This window comes from Piliocolobus tephrosceles, chromosome 9 (assembly GCF_002776525.5).
Source record: "Piliocolobus tephrosceles isolate RC106 chromosome 9, ASM277652v3, whole genome shotgun sequence".
NCBI classification, from domain to species: Eukaryota; Metazoa; Chordata; class Mammalia; order Primates; family Cercopithecidae; genus Piliocolobus; species Piliocolobus tephrosceles.
Genome location: NC_045442.1, coordinates 64,344,770 through 64,371,060, shown reverse-complemented (window position 1 = coordinate 64,371,060; position 26,291 = coordinate 64,344,770). Strand labels below are relative to the sequence as shown.

Below are 26,291 nucleotides of genomic sequence, written 5' to 3'. Positions count from 1 at the left end.
TATATTAAAAAACAGAATCTAATAATTCTGCTGAATAATTGAAATAGTTATTGCTTGAGGATGTAACCTATGGCATTTTGTTTTATTAAAAAATAAAGATTGAAAAGATTTTTAAAGTTATGAAGAAATAGAACGAAGAGCACTAGAAACTTCTACTTTGCTTCAAGAGACAGCATTCTGCATGCCTCAAATATTACCTTCTCTAGTAGGTTGTGAGCTCTCTGAGGGTAGGGACTGTGACTTATTCATATCTTTATATCTGCCTCAGTATCTAGCACAGCATCTCATACAGAGTAGACATACAAATGATTTCTCAAGTGAATGAATTTATTTTTATGCTGGAAATTCTTGCCTTGAAGTGAAGAAAGTTTCAAGCTCTTCTAAGCAGTTACTATCTGTTCACACAAATACAATGCCAGCTGCGGGTGCTTGGCACAGACAGCACCAGAGATTCGAGCACAGGGAATTGATAACAGACACCTGCAATTCATTTCCCTGGACAGCCTAGAGCAAACTGTGCTATCATGAGCGTTCCGAGGGCAGTGTTTGGACTGGTGTGTGGGTGGCATACTCCTGCAGAATATAAGATTAGGCTCTATTATAATAGACATAATAATAGAAGATTCATTCATCCAGCAAATATTTATTGAATGTCTACTTTGTGCTAGGTACTCTTCTAGGCATTAGGGATATCACAGTGAACTTAAGTCTAAAAATTCCTTAAGAGGCAGGGTTTGAATTGGTGATTAGAATAAAGATGCATATTCCCCTTTCCCCCAACTTTTCCACTTAGCAGAATATTTTCTACATAGAAAATGCAATTTGACTAATGATCTCAAAGCATTTCAAAGCGATTAAAGACCTCTCCTTCCAAAACCACTGCTCTGCTGGGGCAAGTGACAAAAACAACACTCTCCCATCATTTCCTCTCCGTGTTTGTATCTCTTCCTTCCTCCTACACTTTCAGACTTTTGGGGAGAGGGGTAGGAGCGTGTGAGGTGTATTTTATGGGTAAATGATGACTCTTGCACATTTGGTAAGTGGCAGTTGAAGCTAGTAATTTTTAAAGTGACCCCGCAGAGGATTTCTTTCTGATTGGCTTATTAACAATCCTTTAGTTCTAGTGTCTAGGGATATGCAAAGTCAGAAAAAACCAGTCACCACCCAAAAGAAAATGGTGCAGACAAGCTGGAAAGGTCATGTTTTGGCCACAAAATAAGTGCACTGTGCAATATCAAGTGTTTCAGTGAGTTTTTGGACTCTCAAGCACATTTTGACACCTTATTATGTGGCTCAGTACACCCAGGATATGCAAATCAAAAGTGGCTGTCTGCATACATGAGTTGTATGGCATGACCTCCTGATGCTAAGTGGAAGCTGATTTAGTGAATTCACCAAAACTACTGCTATACATGTAATCGTTGAAAGGCGATGGTGACCTCCCCACCTTTCTCCTTGGCATTGTTTGGTGAGTTAGTTACATCCTAAGGTCACTACTGCCTAACTCCTCTCAGCCCCGGCATATTGCTCCTAATTGCTCCTAGTATGACCTAAACATCCCTAACACAACAGGGGGCAGGGGAGCATGCTAGTTTTTTCCCAAAGCAGTGGATGGCAACTGTGTGACATTTTTGGTTCATCTATATTATCTTCTCACATCTCTGTTGGAATCTTTAGAAGGCACGGCCCTACCTTTCTCCCTCAGCTGAGACTGCAAGAATCCCCTAGCTGACTTGTTCAAAGCACTCCTTGCCACAGGTCCAGCAGCGTGGGAACTTACTCAACTTCAGTTGTTTGGAAACCACCAAGTCTGGCTTGTTCTCACTCCCCCTCCACAGTCCGTTCTGTTACACAGCAGGCACCCAGACATTCTTAAAGTTCATCACTCTCCACCACACTCCGAGAAGAGCATGAATACACAATCGTGCTTTCCATGGAGGAAAAGGCAGAAAATATATCAAGTCCTTTACTGGTGAGAGATCCGTAGCGACTGCCACTGGGCCGGACAGACATGGGCGGTGGGATCTGATGGTGCCACTGAGCTGGAAAATGGACCAAATAATGTGTTATGATCAAAGGAATGCAGTCCAGCAGGTACGCTGTAGAGGCACATTCGGTTCTCACCCCGATGCTCCCTGCAGATTCTTGGTAAAGCATGTAACTATATCTGGGTCTGAATTGCCTCATCTGTAGAAGAGAACAATAAAGCCTTCCCTGCCAAGAATGAGGAAACTGTGCTGGCAATGTCTTAAGCCCCTAATTCCAAAATCTGTGATTCTAATTCAGTAAGACATTAGAATCCTACAAGTGAGAGATTAGAATTCCTCTAAGATGGGGCCAGGCACAGTGGCTCATGCCTGTAATCCCAGCACTTTGGGAGGCCGAGGCGGGCACATCACTTGAGCTCAGGAGTTCAAGACCAGGCTGGCCAGCATGGTGAAACCCAGTTTCTACTAAATATAAAAATGAGCTGGACATGGTGGCGTACACCTCTAATCCCAGCTACTCAGGAAGCTGAGGCATGAGAATCACTTGAACCCAGGAGGTGGCGGTTGCAGTGAGCCGAGATCACGCCAAGGCATGCCACTTCACCTGGGTGATAGAGTGAGACTCCATCTCAAAAAAAAAAAAAAAAAAAAAGAATTCTGTAAGATGGAAGAGTGAGTGACTAGGGTGATTTCTCAAGCTTATCCCCTTCCACCAGCCTACCATGAAGGCCTGTTAGGGGCAGTGTACAGAGTGTTGTAGGCTCTCAAAGAGGGTACCTCAAAAGATAGAGATAAGAAAGCTGCAGAAATGAAAGCCAAACAATGGGTTTGACCCTGTGCAGTGCCTACCTCACACCCTAATCACCCCAATCAGCCATTACCTACCTACCCATCTCCCTAATCAGGTTCTATTGTTACAGCAAGAAGACTGAAAAGTAATTTAGGTACAATCAACCATGGTTCAGGGACAAAAGATAATTTATTAGAGTTTCTATGTTCACCAAGTGCTGCTGTTTTTAGCAGACATGACTTTAAGGTTTGAACATGGCCTGAGTGAGATACCCGTCCAGACTTCATAGTCTCTGCCGTGGTTCCTGATTCAGAAATTACCAGGCAATCTTCTGAATAGGTTTCTGGGTACTTTGATGTGGAGAAGCGCGTTCCCTACGTGGGGAACTCTCAGGCTGTGGGTCCTGGAAAGCTGTGTCCCTTTCTAGCATTCCGATTTAGAAATTGGTCCTTTGTTGATTTCATCATCTTGATTCAGTTTTTCAGTCTACATACCTCTGAGTGAATTCAGAAAAATAAAAATCTGGGGGACCAAACCTAGAGCAGCTTCACTAAAGAGCAGACACTCAGTAAGGCCTGCTCTTGCACAGTGTCTCCTCCCAGCCCCTCCATCTCTTAGCCCTTCCCTGCTCTCTCTGACATCGTAACTGGACTACTGCAGTTCCCAGGATTAGGAAGTGAGAGAAGAGAAAGGGGAGCCCTATGAGTCCCCATTCCTCAGAAAGGCAGGAAGTGTGGTGGCGGGGAAGGGAACTGATTCCAGCCCAAGTCTTCCATGCCTTCTCCATCCTAGGTCCCAGCTGAGGAAACAGCACTGCCTATTGTTGGTGCTATGGAAGCAGGACAGGAATGGAAGGGAGAGGAGAGCCAGGACAAAGTGACCTGGAAACTCAGCCACTGGAGGGCAGGATTGGCACAAGAGTCATCTGTTTCAGGGCTTATTGGTAGGGAGTTTCTCAGTTGGAGACCTACTGCCTTCTGACTTGGTGAAGACTGGGAAATGGCTAAGGACTTAGCCTTGATTAAGGAACCTATCACTGTTGGCCTCTTTCTCCCCCGATTTTTTCAGGGAAAAGCACATTAGTGTCTGCTTCCTTCACAGTTTAATTTCTTCTCAAGTCCTAGGATAAAGGAAAATAACCAGAAAATTGTATATTTTCTCCAAAAAGTAGACCTAGGGAAAATGGCAGGCTGAAGCCCCTCCTGCATGGTACTAAACAAAGGGAATACCTGCTGTGTACTCATAAATAGCAGAGACGTCTATCAGGCAATAGACAGAGCTACTCTTATTTATTATGTTGGTTAATCAGGTTAAGCCAGTTTTGAATGTGAGACTTTCTAATCAATTATGTTTTTTAAAAAAAGGATTAAAAAAGAAGAAACACTCTTTTGGGTTAAGAAATATGTCTCCAAAAATACCAGTTAATGTCAAAAAGTGTAGGATTGACTACACAAATACATAAATAAAAATTAATTTCTTGGATCCTTTTGAAAATTGGAAATGTGGCTCAAAGAAACAATGCAAAGGCCTAGATTTGCTTCCTAGCTGTAGTCACCAACCTCTCTGAGCCTTCCACTAAATATATAACACAGCCAATTCAAGTGTGGGGGAGCTTCCCAGAAGACGTGCTCCAGCTCAGTCTAAAAAGTTGAGTGGAAACTCACAGGGAGGGTGGGGCGGGCTGTTCCAGGTGGTGGGACAGCCTGTACAATGTTGTTACTCTCATGTAATCTTCAGCCTTAGATGAAGGTAACTACAATTATAATAATCTCATGGGTCTGGGAGATTTAAGGGTATCACTTTGGATCCCGCCTTTGGAAGAGAGAGGGGATCCTATGTGTCATTCTACAAATGTCACTTGATGTTATTATTATTAGGACAGCTCTGTATTATTAGAGAAGTCTGATTGGGGGATTGGAGCAATACACATTTGTTAAATGAATAAATGAAAGGAGTATCAAAAATTCTGCCGGGGGATCACAGGTAGTGGGAAGTTCCAGTGGGTGGCCCGCAGTAGCAAGGAGATGGCAAGAAAACATTGGATGTTCAGAAGCACAAGCACTTGCAAACTCTGGACTAGCTGTAATTCCTGGTATTAGACGCCCTCTTTTGGAAGAAGGTTAAGCTCATAGTAAAATGTAAAAGTAATGCCCTGAGGTAACCAGGATAAGATGACTTTTAAAATCTATCTCTTAAACACTAAAATATAGTATAGCCTACTCAATTCATTTATGGAAGCATACTCCATCTATCTTTATTTTATTTATTTATTTATTTATTTAGAAGCAGAGTCTTGCTCTGTTACCCAGGCTGGAGTGCAGTGGTGCAATCTCGGGTCACTGCAACCTCTGCCTCCTGGGTTCAAGCGATTCTCCTGCCTCAGTCACCTGAGTAGCTGGGATTACAGGCATGTGCCACCATGCCTGGCTAATTTTTGTATTTTTAGTAGAGGTGGGGTTTCACCATGTTGACTAGGCTGGTCTTGAACTCCTGACCTCAGGTGATCTGCCTGCCTCAGCCTCCCGAAGTGCTGGGATTACAGGCGTGAGGTACCTTGCCCGGCCCACTTATCTTTAAAGAAAGATTTTTAAGCTATCAGTTGCATACAGATGTTCAACTGACAGCATTACACTTACCGTATATATCCAGCCTGGCAGTGCATGACACGATGCCGGCTTCGTTCTTGGCTGACAACGTGTACCACCCAGCATCTGATTTCTTGGCTGGCTGAATGAGAAGGCAGGCATACCCTGTTGTGTCCTGGTGCATACTGAAGAAAAAGAGAATATACCTATATTTTATCTGGGGGCAGAAGTGCCTTTGTCAAATTTAGGGTTCCAGGAAGAAGGGGGAACTCAGCTTAAGGCAAACATCAAGACAAATTTGAAGGTGGAAGACGTCACAGAAGAGCAGCAGTGAGCTTCATCATACTAGGAGGAGGGGGCAGCTGGGGCTGAGACCTGCTCTTGCCCTCCCCACTGCTGCAAGTCCACTGAAGTTGCGCTCTCCACCAGCAGAACCCCCACTTTTCACAACCAAAGTTCAGAAAGCTCTCTTTTCCAAACAAGGTTGGACATTGCATCAATTACTTTGTTAGGATGCTCTGGGAAAGCAGGACAAAATAGAGCCAGGGGGTGGATGAACTGGCAGCATAGATGGCATTTCCTAATGTAACCAGCTGGGCTCATGCAGCATCCAGCTTCATGAGGTTTAGGAGGAAACCAGCCTGCTGTTTCCTTCTGTTTTTCTCCACATCAATAGTTTTTCACCTTGACTGCATATTGGAATCCCAGGCCATATCCTAGGTAATTCCATCAGAATCAAAGGCTGGGATCCAAGCATTAGGATTTTTGGAAACACCCCAGAGATTCCAATATGCAGCCATGGATCAAAAAACATCGGGCCACATGTTCCCTACACCCCTTGTTGGCCTGGCCCTCTTATCACTCATAGTTCCAACCTCTCCTATGGGGCTGCCACAGTTCATTTGCATGGTAGGGACAATAGCAACAGCTTCCTGAGCTCAAAGGATGAATAAGTGTTTACCTTTCATTGAAAGTTATTATGTCTAAGAATTTATAAAGTAATAAGAATAAACAAGAATAAATCAATTAATAACAAGTACAACAAGAATAAAGTAATGAAATATCCACCACGATTTCACTAGATTAACACACTGGCTACCTTCACCTTCTGATTAGTTAATTAATTAATCCATTCATTCTTCGATATATTTCTTTAGTAAACACTTACTTGATACTATGTTGGGGAAAATGCTGGGTGTTGTTGCCTTGGGTGCTGAGGGTGTAAAGATGAACAGGACAAAAATTCCTTCTCTTTTTTTGAGACAGTCTTGCTCTGTTGCCCAGGCTGGAATGCAGTGGCATAATCTTGGCTCACTGCACCCTCCACCTCCCGGGTTCAAGAGACTCTTGTGCCTCAACTTTCCAAGTAGCTGGGATTACAGATGCCCACCACCATGCCTGCCTAATTTTTTGTTGTTTTTAGTAGAAATGGAGTTCCATCGTGTTAGCCAGGCTGGTCTGGAACTCCTGACCTCAGGTGGTCCACCCGCCTTGGCCTCCCAAAGTGCTGGGATTATGGGTGTGAGCCACCACACCTAGCCAAAGAAATTCCTTCCCTAGAAGGATCCCTAAGTTTAATGGAAAATAAATAAATAAAAGATAAATAAGTAGAAATAAAGATAAATAGAATGCAAATGCTAGAGTAATGCTGTGGGAAAGATGCCTGGGGAAGACAGAGGGGAAAAGGTTATTCTGGGAAGCCGCAGTCATCAAGGAGGAAGCATGAAGATACTGGATGTTCAGAAGCACAAGCATATGTGAGGTTAGGCTCACAGAAAAATGTAACACTGCATAAAGACCTGAGATGACTAAAATGAGATTACTTTAACAATCTATTTCTCAATCACTGAAATATAATGCAGCCAATTCAAGGGTGGGAAAACTTCCCAGAAGATGTGCTCCGGCTCAGTCTCAAAGGTCGAGTGGAAACTCACAGGGAGGGTGGAATGTGGCTGTTCCAGGTAATGGAACAGCCTGCACAAAGGCCTGGTGGTGTGGGAGGGAGCATGGCATGTTCCTTACAGCTGGGGTTGGAGTGCACACCGGGTACTGGCCAGTGGGGGGACTGGGGAGAAGGCAGGGGAGAGGGTCACGTGCACCATGGTAAAGGGATGGGACCCTTCCTCTCAGATTATGGGAAACTAATGATGTATTTTAAGCAGGAGCTGATATGATCAGTTTGTATTCTTCTTTTTTTTTTTTCTGAGATGGAGTCTCACTCTGTAGCCCAGGCTGGAGTGCAGTGGTGTGATCTCAGCTCAGTGCAACCTCTGCCTCCCAGGTTCAAGTAATTCTCCTGCCTCAGCCTCCCAAGTAGCTGGGATTACAGGCACGTGTCACCATGCCTTGCTAATTTTTGTATTTTTAGCAGAGACAGAGTTTTGCCATGTTGGCCAGGCTGCTCTCCAACTCCTGACCTCAGGTGATCCCCCTGCCTTGGCCTCCCAAAGTGCTGGGATTACAGGCATAAGCCACTGCACCCTGTCAGTTTGCATTCTTAAAAGATCATCTTCACAGTGGTGAGGAGGTGTATTGAATAGGGCTTGAGCCTGGCCGCAGAGAGACACATTAGCATGCTATTGCTGCTGTAGTTTAGTGAGGTGAGGCAATAGCAGTGGAAATTCATGCATTTGTTCATAAATCCTTCATCTTACATACTATGCTACTAGGTGAAAGGCATTGGGTGTTGTGATGAGTCAGGACATATGAAAACAAAGGAGACGCGGTCTCTTCCCTCAAGATGCTCACAGTCTGGTTGTGGGAGAGAGAATGAAAGCATCAGTACTAATAATTGTGACTATGTGCAAGAGTTGCTGGTAGAAGAACATCAACTCAGTCCTGGACCAAGTAGGGGAGGAAGCAGGGGCGCTGCTCTTCCTTAGACAGATAATGTTTGAGGTGAATGTTAAGGGATAACAGACATTAGAGAGGTGGGCTGCAGTGTGTGGGTAGGGGAGAAGGCGAAGAGAGTTCCCAAAGAAGGAATGTCCTGAGCAGAGGCATATAGGTGAGAGAAGTAAGGGACATGAAAACCGTAAATACTTACAGCACAGTTATAATCCTGTTGATATACAGGCAGTTCCTGACTTAGGATGCTTGCATTCCATGTGCTCCTCAATTTATGATGGGGTTACATCCAGATAAGTCCATCGTAAGTTGAGGAGCAACCCCCCCCCATGTGTGTGTGTGTGCGTGTGTGCATGCGTGCGTTTATTTAGGACCATTCAGATGTTCCTAGGTGTGTGGTTTTCAGAAGCTAATCACTATGACTTGAAAGTATCAAAATATCCTATTCTTTTTTTCTTTTGAGACTGAGTTTTGCTTATCCCCGGGTTGGAGTACAATGGCATAATCATGGCTCACTGCAGCCTTCAAGTCCTGAGCTCAAGCAATCCTCCCTCCTCAGCCTCCTGAGTAGCTGGGGCTACAGGTGTGTGCCACCATGCCTAGCCAATTAATTTATTTTTAGAGATGGGGTCTTGCTATGTTGCCCAGGCTGGTCTTGAACTCCTGGTCTCAAGCAATCCTCCTGCCTTGGCCTCCCAAAGTGTTGGGATTACAGGCATGAGCCACTGTGCCCAGCCAGAATGTCCTATGCTTACATTAAAATGACAGGCATCTTTTCACTAAAGGCGGGGGAAGATGAATGGGCAGTGAATGGGCAACGGTCTCTGAGTCTTAGGCTTTCCCCACTGCAGCATCTCAGTCACTCCTCCTCCCTCCCCTGCCACTGTCTTCCCCAGAAAGTGGTGACTAAACCGAGCTGGTCCTCAGAGTCCAGGGCTGAGCAATCACCCAGCTCCAGCAGTCAGCCTTGACTGGGAATGAGCTTTCCAGACATTGATTTTGTTTTTGCCCAATAAAAACATATTTAAAATTGTAGACCCTTGCCGGGCGCGGTGGCTCAAGCCTGTAATCCCAGCACTTTGGGAGGCCTAGACGGGCGGATCACGAGGTCAGTAAATCAAGACCATCCTGGCTAACACCGTGAAACCCCGTCTCTACTAAAAAATACAAAAACCTAGCCGGGCGAGGTGGCGGGCGCCTGTAGTCCCAGCTACTCGGGAGGCTGAGGCAGGAGAATGGCGTAAACCCGGGAGGCCGAGCTTGCAGTGAGCTGAGATCCAGCCACTGCACTCCAGCCTGGGCGATAGAGCGAGACTCCGTCTCAAAAAAAAAAAAAAAAAAAATTGTAGACCCTCAGTTTACTTAGTGTATATAGTTTAATCATGTTGCATTGTTAGATTGGAGAGTTAATCCAAGACTATTCTCTGTTCTTGCTTAAGTTTTACTGGAGAAAAATACACACCCCCACACCCCCAACACACACAATACGCACACATATTTTAGATGACAAAATTCTTTAAACCCAACAGCTACAACATCCTCTGGGGCAATTTCAGTTTACTGTGGAGAAATAATTTTCAGCAGAAAGTTTTGTACGGAAGCTACCTTTACTTACTTGTCCCCTTGTAGGATAAAATCAAAATGGCAAATAAATTGCCATTTCCCTAAGTTGGTTAGGGAAGATTTTTTTTTGAGACAGCGTTTCGCTCTGTCGCCCAGGCTGGAGTGCAGTGGCTGGATCTCAGCTCACTGCGAGCTCCGCCTCCCGGGTTCTCGCCATTCTCCCGCCTCAGCCTCCGGAGTAGCTGGGACTACAGGCGCCCGCCACCACACCTGGCTAATTTTTTGTATTTTTAGTAGAGACGGGTTTCACTGTGTTAGCCAGGATGGTCTCGAGCTGACCTCGTGATCCACCCTCCTTGGCCTCCCAAAGTGCTGGGATTATAAGCGTGAGCCACCACACCTGGCCTGGTTAGGGAAGATTAAGCAAGGTACCCAGTTTAAGAAACTGGGTCCTTAAGCTTACCTTAAAAAAAACCATTTAGTGATGGATGGAAAAGGAGTATAACTGCCTTGATGTTTTATTTTGTTTTAGTTTTTTTACTTCAAAGAGCTTTTCTAGGTCCTAATATAAATGAAGACATGGGACAAAAAACGTGCAAAATCTGTACCTGATCCTCTCTCTGGTGAAAGGGATGGTCTCATTGTCTTTCTTCCAGTAGAACACAGGTGGGGGCATGCCTATCACGCGGCACTCCAGTCTCACGGGGTGGCCTTCGGGAACACCGCAGTTCTGTAGTTTCTCCAGGATCACTGGTGCTTTCTTCACCTCTTTGGCTGAGCAAGAGAAGGGTCATTCATTTTCTCTCTCTTTTTTTTTTTTTTTTTTTTTTTGGAGTCTTGCTCTGTCACCCAGGCTGGAGTGCAGTGGTGCAATCTCAGCTCACTGTAACCTCTGCCCACATCCCTTCCCCACCGGGTTCAGGTGATTCTCCAGCCTCAGCCTCTCCAGTAGCTGGGACTACAGGTGTGCACCACCAGTCCTGGCTATTTTTTGTCATTTTAAGAGAGATGGGGTTTCATCATGTTAGCCAGGCTGATCTCGATCTCCTGACCTCAGGTGATCCACCTGCCTTGGCCTGGCAAAGTGCTGGGATTACAGGCGTGAATCACTGTGCCTGGTGGAGAAGGGTCATTCTTATTTGAATAGTAAGTACTTTGAGGTTCATGCCTCACACTCACCACAGTTCTGGAATTTAGCACAGCGGGCATGCACCCACCTTACCTCCTGGTCAGAACACTCCTCATGTCTCTTAGTGAGGATCGCTGCCTTGATAAGAGCTTCATAAATGGTTTAAAAAAACCAAAAGAAATGGGGTAACCACCTCTGCACATCCCAAGAGAGGCAATACTTGAGGATCTGGGTCATACACACGGGATGCAAATGCCAGGAATGGTGGAATTAAAGGAATTTCTTTTATATCTCAACAGTAGATTTTGAGAAACCATATATTCTATTTACTAAAACAGATTTGGGGGGGGGAGGAGTTTTCTTTTGTAGAAGACATAATAGTTTTTCCACAAAAATCTGACACCTACAGAATAATACTATTTAAAACACACACACACACAAGACTGTGCTTCCCAAGGAGGCTTTTAGAGATTTGGCCAGGACAAATTTAGGTAAAGGTACCTCATGTCTTAGGGTTCCAAAGTCAATATTTTTTAGCAAAATAGTGGAATAAAGGTAAAAGCCTGAAACCAATGTATTCTTGCAGAATGAGTTTTTCCTATTTTATTGGTGAGAATAAATTAAAAGTGAGGAAAGAAAAAAGATATACAGGGAAAACTGCCACTAGCCTAGCAAGGGTTAGCATGCTGAAGGCACCCTGATTTCTTCTTTTCTCTTCTTCTTTTTTTTTGAGATGGAGTCTTGCTCTGTAACCCAGGCTGGAGTGCAGTGGTGCAGTCTTGGCTGACTGCAACCTCCCCCTCCCAGGATCAAGTGATTTCTCCCACCTCAGCCTCCCTAGTAGCTGGGATTGCAGGTGTGCGCCACCACACTCAGCTAATTTTTGTATTTGTAGTAGAGATGGGGTTCCGCCATGCTGACCAGGCTGGTCTTGAACTCCTGACCTCAGGTGATCTGCCTGCCTCAGCCTTCCAAAATGCTAGGATTACAGGCATGAGCCACCGTGCCCCACACCCTGATTTTCTTAAAGGGTCACACCGAGAGCAGGAGGAAGCCCAGTACCAGAATTCCTGTATTCTGAAATTCTGGTTGGACTACTGCTCTGCAAGGCTGGCACCTCCCAGATGACAATGTCTTGTTATCCTTATGGACAGGCATTACAGTGTTTTGTTCACATCATCTAAGAATATAAAGTTTCATTTGTTTAGATATTGATTCAATATTTCTTGGGCACCTTCCACGTTCCAGGCACTGAGATACGCAGAAGAGAGACAGAGGCACTGGAGATGCGCAAGACGAGCCACAGTCTCTGACCTCAGGAGCTCAGCATCTCTTCAGGGAGGCAAAGAATTAACAGTTACACAGAAGGCCCTACGTACTCTGTGAATCTCTCCTTTTCTGAGTGCTATAGAAACACTTTATGGTTGTTAGGCTGGGAAGGGGTAGTTGTGCCTGGTGGATTCACTGTACCTGGCGGTGACATTTCAGTTAGGCCTTACAGAATGAGTAGGAAGTTGCCAGGCCAGAAAAGGAGATTCTGGTAGAGGGATCATTGGTGCAAAGGCATGAAAGCTTAGACCGGGGACAAAGAGCCTGGTATGTTTCAGGAATGATAGACTGCAGGGCAAGTAACTGGAATTTAGTGACGGCTAATGGATGGATGGATTGATTGATGATTACAATGGCTCTCATTTATTTAACAGGTATTATGCACATGGTATCAGGTTATGATTTTAGAATACTGGCATGGTTTTGAAAGTGATGTGGGAAATACCACCCCTACCACAGTGAAGGGGAAATTGAAATTGGAGTTAGCCGGGCAAAGGATGAAGGAATTCTGGCAGAGGCTCTGCCTATTTGGGCAATGACTTTGGAGGAAGTTTTGTTTAGGGGTCCCAGCAGCAAACCTTACCTACTACAGAGAGCTCCAGACTAAAAGAATTCTGCCCGGTTTTGTTGGTAGCGATGCACGTATAGGTCCCTGCGTCGCGCTGAGTGAGTGGGTCAATGAGGAGAGAGTGGACTCCGGTCTCCCTGACCAGCATCTTGTGGGAGGCATCTGGTAGCACAGGTTGGCCATTGAGTAGCCACGTCAGCTCCGGGGGTGGTAAACCACTCACCTAATAAACAACAGGACAGCTGAGGCAAATGACTGATGACAGGCACATTTATTTGATGGCTGAATTCTTTATCCTTGCTTGACACCAAACAGACAGTGAGAGAAAACATGGAGTGATGAGAAAGCTCTCTGTAGGGGCATCAAGAGAAAAGAAGGGTCTGAATAAACGGCTGCATGAATTTGAACTGTATGGTACTTTGATCACAGTTGACATCATGGTTAACCTATGTGATTATACTCTAGATTAGAATAAATAAGAATTAAAAAGCGAAATAGATACAATAGGCCTGCAGCATCAATTTCAGAGATGATATACTGCTTACATACCTAATAGCCAAGAGAAAAGCCAGATTTATTTTTTCTAAAAAAAAAAAAAAAAAATCCCAAAAAAACAAAACAAAAAGACAGCATACATGTGCGGAACGTGCAGATTTGTTACATAGGTATGCATGTGCCACGGTAGTTTGCTGCACCTATTGACCTGTCCTCTAAGTTCCCTCCCCTCACCTCTCCCATGTCCCCAACAGGGCATGGTACGCCTCCTCCCTGTGTCCATGTGTTCTGTGTTCAACTCCCACTTATGAGTGAGAACATGTGGTGTTTGGTTTGCTGTTCCTATGTTAGTTTGCTGAGGATGATGAAAGGCCAGATATTAAACCAGAGTTCTTGAACCTTGTTGTATATTACAATCATGTGGGAGGTGCTTAAAAATCCTGGTGCCCATTTACCATAAATCAGAATCTCTGGGGATGGGACCCAGGCATGGGAATCTTTCAGAGTTTAGGGAGGGGGATGTAACAATCAATCTGAATATTATTTAGGCAGCCACAAAGAGAAGAAGAACCATAGATAGCATAGATAGAAGTGGACCCTTTATGGATGCTTAACCTCAAGCTTTGGCTGATTTGCAACTAAGTCTTCCATAGCATTTTGCGTCTATGGGGCAGAAAGGGTGATGTAAGCTTCTCTTCATACTGAGAGATATCCATGCTGCTCAACTAAAGCCTGGTCAAAAAATGAGAATGTAGAATAGCTAAAGGTAAAGGAGGTTGATTAGTATGGGAAACCAGCTTTTGTTCTCATATACTACCTTGGAGCCATATTTTCATGTCTATACATTTTCAAAGGCCACACGTCCAACAATTCACTTCAAGGATGTGAAAATCACACCATATGGCTTTATAGTTTTTATCACTTTCCAGACACCAAATGAAAAGACTTGTATCTAAATCTTCCATAGCATTCTAGAATTCTTAAAAGGCTTAGATGCAAATGTCTGAATTATAGTAGTCCTCCTTTTATCTAAAGTTTCAGTTACCTGAGGTCAACCACAGTCTGACGATATTAAATGAAAAATTTCAGAAATAAAGTTTCTAAGTTTTCAGTTGTGTTTCTTTCTGAGTGGCATGATGAAATCTCATGCCGTCTTACTCCACCCTATCCAGGGTATGAATCACCCATTTGTCCACCGTGTTCACACTGTCTATGCTACTTGCCCATTAGATGCTTAGTAGCTGTCTTGGTTATCAAATTTAAAAAATACTATATATAGGGCTCAGTACTACCTAAAGTTTCAGGCATTCACTGCGGGGCTTGAAACCCGTGCCCTTCAGATAAGGGAGAACTACTGTGTATCACCTCTTCGGTTGTCTTCTAAAAATGCAATTAACTTGATATAACACCAATGTAATTTTTATTAATATATAACGATTCAAAAATTTCATAAAGTAATTTCATCTGACATTAAATACTCCAAACAAGCTTTATGATAAAAACAAAAAAGTGATCTCTCTCCCTTCCCCATCTCATCTTTCCTGAAAAAAGAAACCCACAAAACAAATACAAACAAAAATGAATGCAAACAAATACAAAATATGAACAGATCTGGAACCAAGGATGGGTGCCCGAGTCTACCTTACAGTCCAGCCGACAGAGGCGCCCCTCGTGAGCTACCATATCCCCAGGAGCCTGCAGGAAGTGTGGTCGGAAAAAGCGTTCCTGTAGGGGCTCTTTGTCTCTTTCTTGCACTCGGGATCTTCCCCTATAAGAACAAGCATGTTCAGATATTAAACATAGAAATAAATTTACAAATTTATGATGATAGGCATTTAGGCATGGCTACAGGACCTAGAGAACAGATTTTTTTTTTTTTTTTTTGAGGGGAGAAAGAGGAGGCTGGAGCTTAAACAATAAATAATGGTGTGGAGCTGATGTAAAACACAAAGTGGTAAGTATCTCACAGACTGTGGGACTGTCTTGTGAGATCTGCAATCAAATAAACAGGCTTAGCTTCTTTCTGTCATTCTGGGTTAAGTGGGCTCAGCTCACCTTGCTATGAGTTCAACCAGTTGTTCTAAAGTCATCAAAATAAACAAATAGATTAGTATTCAATCCAAACCTCAAACAAGAGCCAAAAGAGAAGTCCTGTTTATTACCCAGAGCAAGGCAGCTACAATCCCTGTGTCTTTGAGTAATAAAATTTAACCTGGCTATAAATCATGGCAGACCATTAAAGATGGGTATGAACTTAAACTGGATAAGACTGACCAACAGTAACAGCTGTTCTTAAAAAAGAAAGGAGGAGGAGGAAGAGGAGGAGGAGGAGGAGGCAAAGGTAGAGGGGGCCAGGTTTGGTGGCTCAAGCCTGTAATCCTAGCACTTTGAGAGGCTGAAGCAGGTTGATTGCTTGAGGAGTTTGAGACCAGCCTGGGCAACATGGTGAAACCCTGTCTCTACGAAACATACAAAAATTAGCTGGGCATGGTGGCGCACATCTGTGGTCCCAATTACTTGGAAGGCTGAGGTGGGAGGATAACTTGAGCCTGGGAGGTGGAGGTTGCAGTGAACTGAGATCGCACCACTGCATTCTGGCCTGGGTGACAGAGTGAGACCCCATCTCAAAAAAAAAAAAGAAAAGAAAAGAAGAAGAAGAATGTATAGCTGCAACGCTGGTGAAATACTGTATCTGAAACATGGGTCACTATTTTTGTTCCTTTGGTAAGTCACATTTAATTCTTCTGTGTCAGCAGCTATGGAATGCTTTGCTAAGACTTTGTGGCACCATAAGATTCAAGTGGAGAGCCAGGCTCTTTCTTCTTAGTGGTTAGTAAAATCAGAGAGGAAGAAAACCAGTTGTTACATTGGAGACAACAACAAAAACATTCCATCAATATACATTCAATCATTAAAGGTTTCTGTTTTATTAAACAAAAGATGGTAACTTACTTCAATGGGTCTGATTTACATATTATGTGTGCAGGTGCTACTGATGGTTACAAATTTTGAACAATTAAAAGCATGCCAGCTTGGGAGTGGTGGCTCGTGCCTGTAATCCCAGCACTTTGGGAGGCCAAGGCGGGAGGATTGCTTGAGGCCAGGAGTGTGAGACAAACCTAGGCAAGATAGTGAGACACCTGTCTCTACACACACATAGAAAAATTTAGCCGGCATGGTGGCATGCGTCTGTAGTCTCAGCTACTTGGGAGGCTGAGATGGGAAGATGGCTTGAGCCCATGAGTTTGAGGTTGCAGTGAGCTATGATCACATGACTGCACTTCAGCCTGGGCAACAAAGTGAGACTTTGTCTCTAAAAAGCAAAAATCAAACTTAAAAAAAAAACCCAGAGACTAGTGCTTGTTAAACTTTACTGTGCTTGTGAATCACCTGGGAATTCTGTTAAAATGCAGATTCTGAGTCAGTAGATCCGGAGTGGGGCCTGGGATTCTGCATTTCCAGCCAACTCCCAGGTGATGCTGATGCTGAAAGTGAAGGACTACCTTTAATTAAGAATTCATGGATCCAGTACTTCGGTGCTCATGATAGTGGGGAGGTGCTTGGGAAGGACCTAGAGAAAGGGAATTCTTATTGTCTTTACCTGTGAGACTGACCAGCAGAGGTTAGTCGACTGCGAATGGGCAAACTTTGTACCATCAAGTGGCCAGAACAGCTGATTCTCCCCTGACAAACAGAAAATGAACAAGATTAAAATAAGAATAATCTCACACTTTTTCAATGTACATAAAATTTACTGGACCAGAACATTGTGAAATTTTGGCTATTATGAGTTTTTCTTTGGAGAAGAGGAATAAAAACAATAAAATATGATTTCTTAAATCACTGTTAATATTCCGGGGGAGAGATTTTTAAGAGTATGGTAATGACTTTCATTTTAAACTGAGATATAAACAGCACAAAGGTAAAAAGAAATTTGAATTCTTATGTACTTAACGTTATTTGCAGTCATAATTTAAAAGCATGGCCAAATATTTTCATACGTTCCTCAACAGAGACTCTTTAAAACTAACATTTCAGTAGGAATGGATGTTATAGTTCTGTACTTTCTACCCAAATAGTAATTGAAGATGTTTATTCTGCCACATCTTTTAGGGGAGTTTTAAGATTTGGCTTCATGGCCGGGTGCGGTGGCTCAAGCCTGTAATCCCAGCACTTTGGGAGGCCAAGACGGGCGGATCACGAGGTCAGGAGATCGAGACCATCCTGGCTAACATGGTGAAACCCTGTCTCTACTAAAAATACAAAAAACTAGCCGGGCGTGGTGGCAGGTGCCTGTAGTACCAGCTACTCGGAGGCTGAGGCGGGAGAATGGCATGAACCCGGGAGGCGGAGCTTGCAGTGAGCCGAGATCGCGCCACTGCACTCCAGCCTGGGTGACACAGCAAGATTCCGTCTCAAAAAAAAAAAAAGATTTGGCTTCATTCAGAAAAGGAAAGTGGATGATTATGGCTTTCCAAGTTTAAAAAACAAACCAATCCAAAAATGTGGACATTCTGAGTTTGAGGGACATTCACAAACCTTTGCAAAGTAATTTGCCTATTCGCTAAAGAGCAAAAATGACAGATCATTCCTGATAGAATGATTGGTATAATGATTTATTGACTCTTCAAGAGAATCAATGTGTTGAGAAACACAAGACTGAGTTCAATAAGTCTGCAAGGTATACACAGCGAAAAAATAGTACTACTGTCCCTTGACAAAGGCTGAAGGATTGAGTGACCTGTTAGTGGCTAACTAGTCTTTTAAGTTGTGATGCTGTGCCCTAGTTACACACAATCACAATGCTTCTCATTCATTTTCCTCAGCAATCCTTAGTAACTCGCACTTCTCAAGGTCTCATTCACAATGACATCAACCGCTCCTTCCTCAGAGTGCAGCACAGCGCAGAACCCTGCGTCTCCACCTGGGGGTTGGCTGCCATGATGGTGTAGTTGCCATCGTCATCACTGGTGGTGGATTCAATGTGCAGAGAACATGTCCCATCTCCTTCTCGTCTCATTTTGCAGTGCTCATTTCTCTTAGAAATCTGCTTACCATCTTTGAACCAGTAAACCTGAAATGAAAAATAATCAAGATGTACACTGTTTTGTTTATCTTTAGAGGTTAATAAACTAGGGTCTGGGGTGAGGCAAGGGACAACTGCCATCTTTTAAGTGACCCATACTTTATGAAGCACTTGGAAAAAAAGTTATAAAGCATATTAAAAATGACTGTATAATATGCCCCTCCACTTGTACCTATATAATACTATTTAACATTAAATGTTATTATTTAGGTAAAGAATCCAATATAATTTAGGACTAAGATGAAGTTTTTGACGATTTTTCTTGTACTTCATATTTAGTTTTAAAAACCACCCTAAGGAATGGACATGTCTTCAGAAACAAAATAATGAAAACCAGGTGACTGGATATTTTCTCATTATCTTATTTACAAGTTCAAGTCTCCCGCAGTTGCAGATCTCAGCACTTAGAATAAGTCACCTTGCTTGAAACGTTAGTATGGTTTGTTGCACTAAATGGAATGAAGCTAGGATTAACTTGCTAAATTTCTCATCCAGCCAAAATGTAAATATCTATGTGTGTGTGTGTGTGCACATACACATCTATCTATATATCTCATGTTAAGTTTTGCATGTGTGAAGGAGATCTCTCAGAGACAGAGGAGATAAAGTACTGGTTGCAGCTGTCCTCCTTTACTTTTCCTGGTTACCTAACCATACATGATAACACTATGCTAATGTTTATGAAAGAAGAGCAGAGAGATTCTCTGCCACAAACCATGCTGGGTGTAAATCCTTCTTTCAGCTGACTGCCAAAAAATCTGCTGATTGATGTGATTTTTCAGCATCCAGTGATAACGATATGACATTTTTAGCATTTACCAACCTAATACTAATGCTACAAATATAGCTCAATTTGTACAAGAACAGGTACCCTGTGGATATTAAATAGGTATTAAGTAGACAGAAAAATATCAGTTTGGTGAGTTTGATGGCTATGAAAATCAATAGCCCAAAATATAGTATTGTGACTAAGACACTTATTTTAAACTTTTATTAAAATTTGAACTTACCCATAAGTCTGATTTCTTTTTAGCCTGACTATTTAATGATCTCATTCCTGATGGGTTTTTTTTTTTTAAGTGAAATTATCTGGGCTTTGCTAATTTTCTGGTATGGGTTTTCATTCTCTCTGTAGCTACTTCACTAGAGTCTGATAAGACTTTCTTACTAAGAGGGAAGTTTATAGCAATAAATTCCTACATAAAAAAAAAAAAAACCAGAAAGACTCCAAATAAATTAGCTAAAAGGCATCTCAAGGAACAAAGAACAAACCAAATCCAAAATTAGTAGAAGGAAAGAAATAATAAATACAGAGCAGAAATCAATAAAATTGAGACAAAAAAATACAAAAGACCAAAACTACAAGAGATGAAAAGTTGGTTTTTTAAAAAGATAAACAAAATTCACAAACATTTAGCTAGACTAAGAAACAGAGAAGAGAGAAGACCCAAATAAATAAAATAAGAGATGAAAAAGGAGACAATACAACTGATACCACAGAAATACAAATGATCACTAGAGACTATTGTGAACAACTATATGCCAGCAAATTGCAAACCCTGGAAGAAATTGGCAAATTCCTGGACACATACAACCTACGAAGACTAAACTACAAAGAAATAGAAAACCTAAACAGACCAGACCAATAATGAGTGATGAGATTGAAGCAGTAATGAAAAAGTCTCCCATCCAAGAGAAGCCCAGGGCCTAATGGATTCACTGTTGAATTCTACCAAATATTTAAAGAAGAACTAATATCAATTCTACTCAAACTATTTCAAAAAATTCAAGAGGAGTTAATACTTCCAAACTCATTCTACAAGACCAGCATTATCCTGATACTCAAACCAAAGACCCAACAACAACAACAGCAACAACAACAAGACAACAAGTAAATATTCCTGATAAACATAGGTACAAAAATCCTCAACAAAATACTACCAAACTGAATTCAACAACACATTGAAAAGATTATTCTTCATGATCAAGTGTGATTCATTTCAGCTCTGCAAGGATGATTCAACATAGGCAAGTCAATAAACACGACACATCACATCAACAGAATCAAAGACAAAAACCATATGATCATTTCAATAGACAATGAAAAAGCACTCAATAAAATTCAGCACCTCTTTATGATGAAAAAACCCTCAACAAATTGAGTGCAGAAGGAACACAACACAATGAAAGTCATATATGACAAACCCACAGCTAATATAGTACAGAACAGGGAAAAATTGAAAGTCTTTACACTAAGATCAGGAACAAGACAAAGATGCCCACTTTCACCACTTTTATCCAACATAAGCCTAAAAGTCCTGGCCAGAGTAATTAGGCAAGAGAAAGAAATAAAGCGTATCCAAACTGAAAAGGAAGAAGTCAAATTATCCTTGCTTGCAGATGACATGATCTTATGTTTTAGAAAAATGTAGGCTCTATCAAAAACCTCTTAGGGTAAACAAATTTAGTAAAGTTGCATGATACAAAATCAACATACAAAAATCAGTAGCATTTCTATACACTAACAGCAATCAATCTGAAAAGAAATTAAGAAAGCAATACAATACCTACAAAAATAAATAAATAAAAGCCTAGGAATAAATTTAACCAAAGAAGTGAAAGATTTCTACAAGGAAAACTATAAAACACTGAAAGAAATAGAAGACGGCACACACACGAATGGAAAGATATCCCATGTTCACGAATTGGAAGAATTAACATTGTTAAAATGTCTATACTGCTCAACGTGATCTTCAGATTCAACGCAATCCCTATCAAAATACCAATGACATCCTTTGCAGAAATAGAAAAAACAGGCTGGGAATGGTGGCTCACGCCTGTATTCCCAGCACTTTGGAAGGCCAAGGTGGGTGAATCACTTGAGGCCAGGAGTTCAAGACCAGCCTGGCCAACATGGTGAAATCCCATCTTTATTAAAGGTACAAAAATTAGCCAGGCGTAGTGGCACACAGCTGTCATCCCAGCTATTCGGGAGTCTGAGGCAGGAGAATCACTTGAACCTGGGAGGTGGAGGTTGCAGTGAGCAGAGATCTCACCACTGCACTCCAACCTGGGCAATAGAGCGAGACCCTGTCTCAAAAAAAAAAAAAAAAAAAAGAAAAAGAAAAAGAAAAAGAAAAAGAAAAAAAAGAAATAGAAAAAGCAATTCTAAAATTCATATGGAATCACAAAAGACCACAAATAGCCAAAGCAATCCTGAGCAAAAAGAACAAAGCTGGAGGCATTATGCTACCTGATTTCAAATTATACTATAAAGCTATAGTATCCAAAACACCATGGTACTGGCGTACAAATAGACACGTAGACCAATGGAACAGAATAGAGAACCCAGAAATAAATCCATGTATTTATAGCCAACTCATTTTTGACAAGGGCACCAAGAACATATATCGAGAGAAAGCATAGTCTCTTCAATAAATGGTGCTAGGAAAACTGAATACCCATATGGAGAAGAATGAAACTAGATCCTCACCTTTCACCAGATAAAAAAATCCACTCTAAATACATTAAAGACTTAAATGCCAGGCCTGAAACTATGAAACTACTAGAAGAAAACAATGGGGAAACACTATAGGATATTGGTCTAAGCAAATTTTTTTGGGGTAAGACCTTAAAAGCACAGACAACAAAGGCAAAAATAAATGGGATTACTGCAAGTAAAAAGCTTCTGCACAGCAAAGGAAACAATGAACAAAGTGAAGAGACAACCTACAGAATGGGAGAAAATATTTGCAAAGTATTCATCTGACAAGGGATTACTAACTAGAATATATAAGGAACCCAAACAACTCAATAGCAAAAACCAAAAACCAAAACCAAGACTGTTAAAAATGGGCAACAGACCTGAATAGGCTGGGCGCAGTGGCTCACGCCTGTAATCCCAGCACTTTGGGAGGCTGGCGTCTCCAGGGTGGATCACCTGAGGTCAGGAGTTTGAGACCAGCTTGGCTAACATGGTGAAACCCCATTTCTACTAAAAATACAAAAATTAGCTGGGCATGGTGGCGGGCGCCTGTAATCCCAGCTACTCAGGAGGCTGAGGCACGAGAATCGCTTGAACCTGGGAGGCAGAGGTTGCAGTAAGCCGAGACTGTGCCACTGCACTCCAGCCTGGGCGACAGAGTGAGACTTTGTCTCACACATACACACAAAAGACCTGAATAGACATTTCTCAAAAGAACACATACAAATGGCCAGCAGGTGTATGAAAAAATGTTCAACATTACTAATCAACAGGAAAATGCAAATCAAACCCCAAGAAATATCATCTCACCAGAGTTAGAATGGCTATTACCAAAAAGACAAAAAATAACAAATGCTGGTGAGGATGTGGAGAAAGGGGATCCCTCATACACCATTGGTGGAAATGTAAAGTAGTGCAGCTGTTATAGAAAACAGTATGGAGACTGTTTTCTCCAAAAAACTAAAAATAGAACTACCATATGATCCAGCAATCCCACTACTGGATATATATCCAAAAGAAAGGAAATCAGTGTGTTGAAGAGATATCTGCACTCCTGTATTTATTGCAGCACTATTCACAATAGCCAAGTTACAAAATCAACCTATGTGTCCATCAATGGATGAATACATAAAGAAAAGGGGGTATCTATACACAGTGGAATATTATTCTGCTATAAAAACAATGAATGAAATCCCATCATTTGCAGCAAAATGGATGAAACTGGAAGTCACTATGTTAAGTGAAGTAAGCTGGGCACAGAAAGACATGTATTGCATGTTCTGACTTATATGTGGGAGCTAAAGGAAATGATCTCATGGAGGTAGTAAGTAAAATGGTGGTTACCACAGGCTGGGAGGTATAGATGGGAGAAGGGAATGAAGAGAGGTTGGTTAATGAGTGAAAACGTACAGTTAGAAGAAATAGGCCGGGCGCGGTGGCTCAAGCCTGTAATCCCAGCACTTTGGGAGGCCAAGACGGGCGGATCACGAGGTCAGGAGATCGAGACCATCCTGGCGAACACGGTGAAACCCCGTCTCTACTAAAAATACAAAAAACTAGCCAGGCGAGGTGACGGGCGCCTGTAGTCCCAGCTACTCGGGAGGCTCAGGCAGGAGAATGGCATAAACCCGGGAGGCGGAGCTTGCAGTGAGCTGAGATCCGGCCACTGCACTCCAGCCTGGGTGACAGAGCGAGACTCCGTATCAAAAAAAAAAAAAAAAAAAAAGAAGAAATAAGTTCTAGTACTTGATAGTATAGTGGACAAATTATACTTAATAATAACGTTGTATATGTCAAAATACCTAGAAGAGAAAAATTGTAACGTTCCTAATACACAAAAAAGATAAATGTTTGAGTGATGCATATCCCAGTTATCCTAATTTGATCATTACACATTGTATACAAGCATAAAATATCGCATATACCCTAAAACATGTATAACTATAACAATAACAAATACAGAAAAGAAGAAAAACATTGTGTATATTTTTTAAAGACCTTCTTGAAGGCACTGTCTATAGTTCCATGCTGTTAGGTGGCCAACTGGCTTGTCATCTTCCCCTACCTTTGGAACAGGTATCCCAACAATTTTGCAGGTGAATGTGACTGGAGAGCCTTCTGTGACCCGGAAGTGCTTGAGTCTCTTGTCAAAGATGGGAGCAATACACTTGCCCGTGGGGATCTCATCATGTTGAATTTCATCATCTGATTCATCAACAGGAGTACGTTCCAAGCGAAACTCTATTTCATTCATCAGCCTCTGCTCAAAGCTTGAAATTTTGTACTCCTGTCAAAATGACAAACATGTTTCAATTTCCATATGGCAAGGAAGAACATGTCCATCAGCACAGCTGAGGAAGCCACTTTTTAAGATTCAGACGTTAGATTTATACCATGAAATCCAAATAAACCAGGTATGTTCCAGATCCAGTTTCTCACCATGGAGCACTAAAGGAAATGTCAGTGTCTCTCCTAAAATCCCATATGGCCTTAGTACAGCTTAATATTCCACCTGAGCATGCAGTCCCAGTAGAATTCTGTAGGAAATGGAATGTAGATGGAATATAATTTTCAGAGCTACTATTAGTGTTCCTTTCAATATGGATAACTTCCTATAGAGTTATTTTGGCAAAGCCATTCTGAACTGCATTCTGATATATGTCTGCAATGCCTGCATCACCAGCTTCTTGTCTCTACTGGATTTTTCCATCTTCACACTTGAGGAAAAGCTGTCTTGAAAAACATATCTCTACTGTAACAATACAAGACGGTGGGGGAAAAAAAAAAAAAAAAAAAAAGAGGCCAGGCGCAGTGACTCACACCTGTAATCCCAGCACTTTGAGAGGCTGAGGTAGGTGGATCACCTGAGGCCAGGAGTTCGAGACCAGCCTGGCCAACATGGCAAAACTCTATATCTACTAAAAATACAAAAATTAGCTGGGTGTGGCGGTGCACACCTATAATCCCAGCTACTGGGGTGTCTGAGTGATGAGAATTGCTTGAACCCAGAAGGCAAAGGTTGCAGTGAGCTGAGATCATGCCACCACAATTTAGCCTGGGCAACAGAGCAAAACTCTGTGTCAAAGAAAAAAAAGAAAGAAAGAAAGAAAAAGAAAAGAAAAAGGAAAAAGTCTCTCTTAACCCCATATCTACTTTCACTGCATCTCTCTGCCCCTCTCACAACAAAACCATTTGAAATAATCCTCTACTGTTATGAGATCATTTCATTGTCACCTATTCTCTTGCTAACCCACTTCAATTAGTCTTGTGTTCTTTTTGTTCCTCTGAGATTGCAATTGTCAGGGTCTTCAAATATGCCACATCTAATTGTCATTTATCTATTCTTACCTTACTTGATCTAGCATTAGACACAGATGACTACTTTTTCCTTTTGAAACATTTTCTTCCGTGACACACCATACTGGTCTTTCCTTCTCTTTCTCTCGCCACACCAGTCTCCTGTGCTGGCTCCATCTCTGCTCTAGGTGAGCTCATCCAATGTCCAACCTTCAGATACTTTCTGCTGATGACTCCCAAATCCATATCTCCAAGCCTGTTCTCTTTCCCAGAATTCCAGAGTCATATACTACTATTCTACATTATGATGTCTAATGGGCATTTCAAACAGGATGGCTCAAACAGAACACACTTGATTTCTGTCCCCCAGAGATACTCCTAACCTCCTTTTCCTGATTTCAGGAAATGGCACCACTATTCATCCACTTGGTTAAGTGATTAAACCAATGTTTCTCACACTGTCTACCATGAAAATTAGGTTTTAAAAATTTCCAGCCTGCACTTTTGTAAAGTAAAATAAAAACAAATTACTAGCAAAATGAAAGAAATGCAAAATTATTGTATACTATATAAAACTTCCCTGTCAAATTTCTATAAAATTTTCTGAATTGTTACTCTTTTTTTTTTTTTTTGAGATGGAGTCTCCCTCTGTATTATTGCCCAGGCTGGCATGCACCCTCTGCCATGCCCAGCTAACTTTTGTATTTCTAGTAGAGACGAGGTTCCACCATGTTGGCCAGGCTGATCTCGAACTCCTGATCTCAAGTGATCTACCCACCTCAGCTTCCCAAAGTGCTGGGATTATAGGCATGAGCCACCATGCCTGGCCCTGCATGATTACTCTTAATTTCTGTGCTAATCTCAAGGCAGAGAGGTGACATGTTGCAGGCTGGCACAGGTCCTCGGACCACACTTTGACAGCACTAAGTAAACCCTAAAACTAGGACTCATCTTGGATTCCTCTTACTCCCTCTCCCTGCCATAGCCTGCCCATCAAACTTAAATGTCACCTCCCCAAAGCAGCCTCCCCAGATCCCTTCATCTAATCTAACTCCCCATTCTAATTCTCTACATAGCACTGGTTACTATCTAGTATTTTTCTTGTTTGTTTATTGATTGAATGATTGAAT

At 42.1% G+C, this 26,291-nt stretch overlaps 1 protein-coding gene across 4 annotated transcripts in view; it reads right to left on the bottom strand.

Moving 5' to 3' along the window:
- Window positions 1–309: 309 nt before the first annotated feature.
- Window positions 310–26,291, bottom strand: part of MYPN (myopalladin) — a 106,842-nt gene continuing 80,860 nt past the window's right edge. For 3 of the 4 annotated variants that reach the window (XM_023204784.2, XM_023204781.1, XM_023204785.2), the window contains 8 exons: window positions 23,930–24,151; window positions 18,219–18,368; window positions 16,896–16,978; window positions 14,936–15,062; window positions 12,815–13,022; window positions 10,382–10,547; window positions 5,415–5,548; window positions 310–2,042 (listed from right to left, as the gene is read on the bottom strand). In XM_023204784.2, the coding sequence (XP_023060552.1) occupies window positions 1,873–2,042; window positions 5,415–5,548; window positions 10,382–10,547; window positions 12,815–13,022; window positions 14,936–15,062; window positions 16,896–16,978; window positions 18,219–18,368; window positions 23,930–24,151 (1,260 nt within the window). In that variant the 3' untranslated portion in view covers window positions 310–1,872. The remainder of the gene's footprint in view (window positions 2,043–5,414; window positions 5,549–10,381; window positions 10,548–12,814; window positions 13,023–14,935; window positions 15,063–16,895; window positions 16,979–18,218; window positions 18,369–23,929; window positions 24,152–26,291) is intronic. The other variant, XM_023204783.2, reaches the window with a different exon arrangement.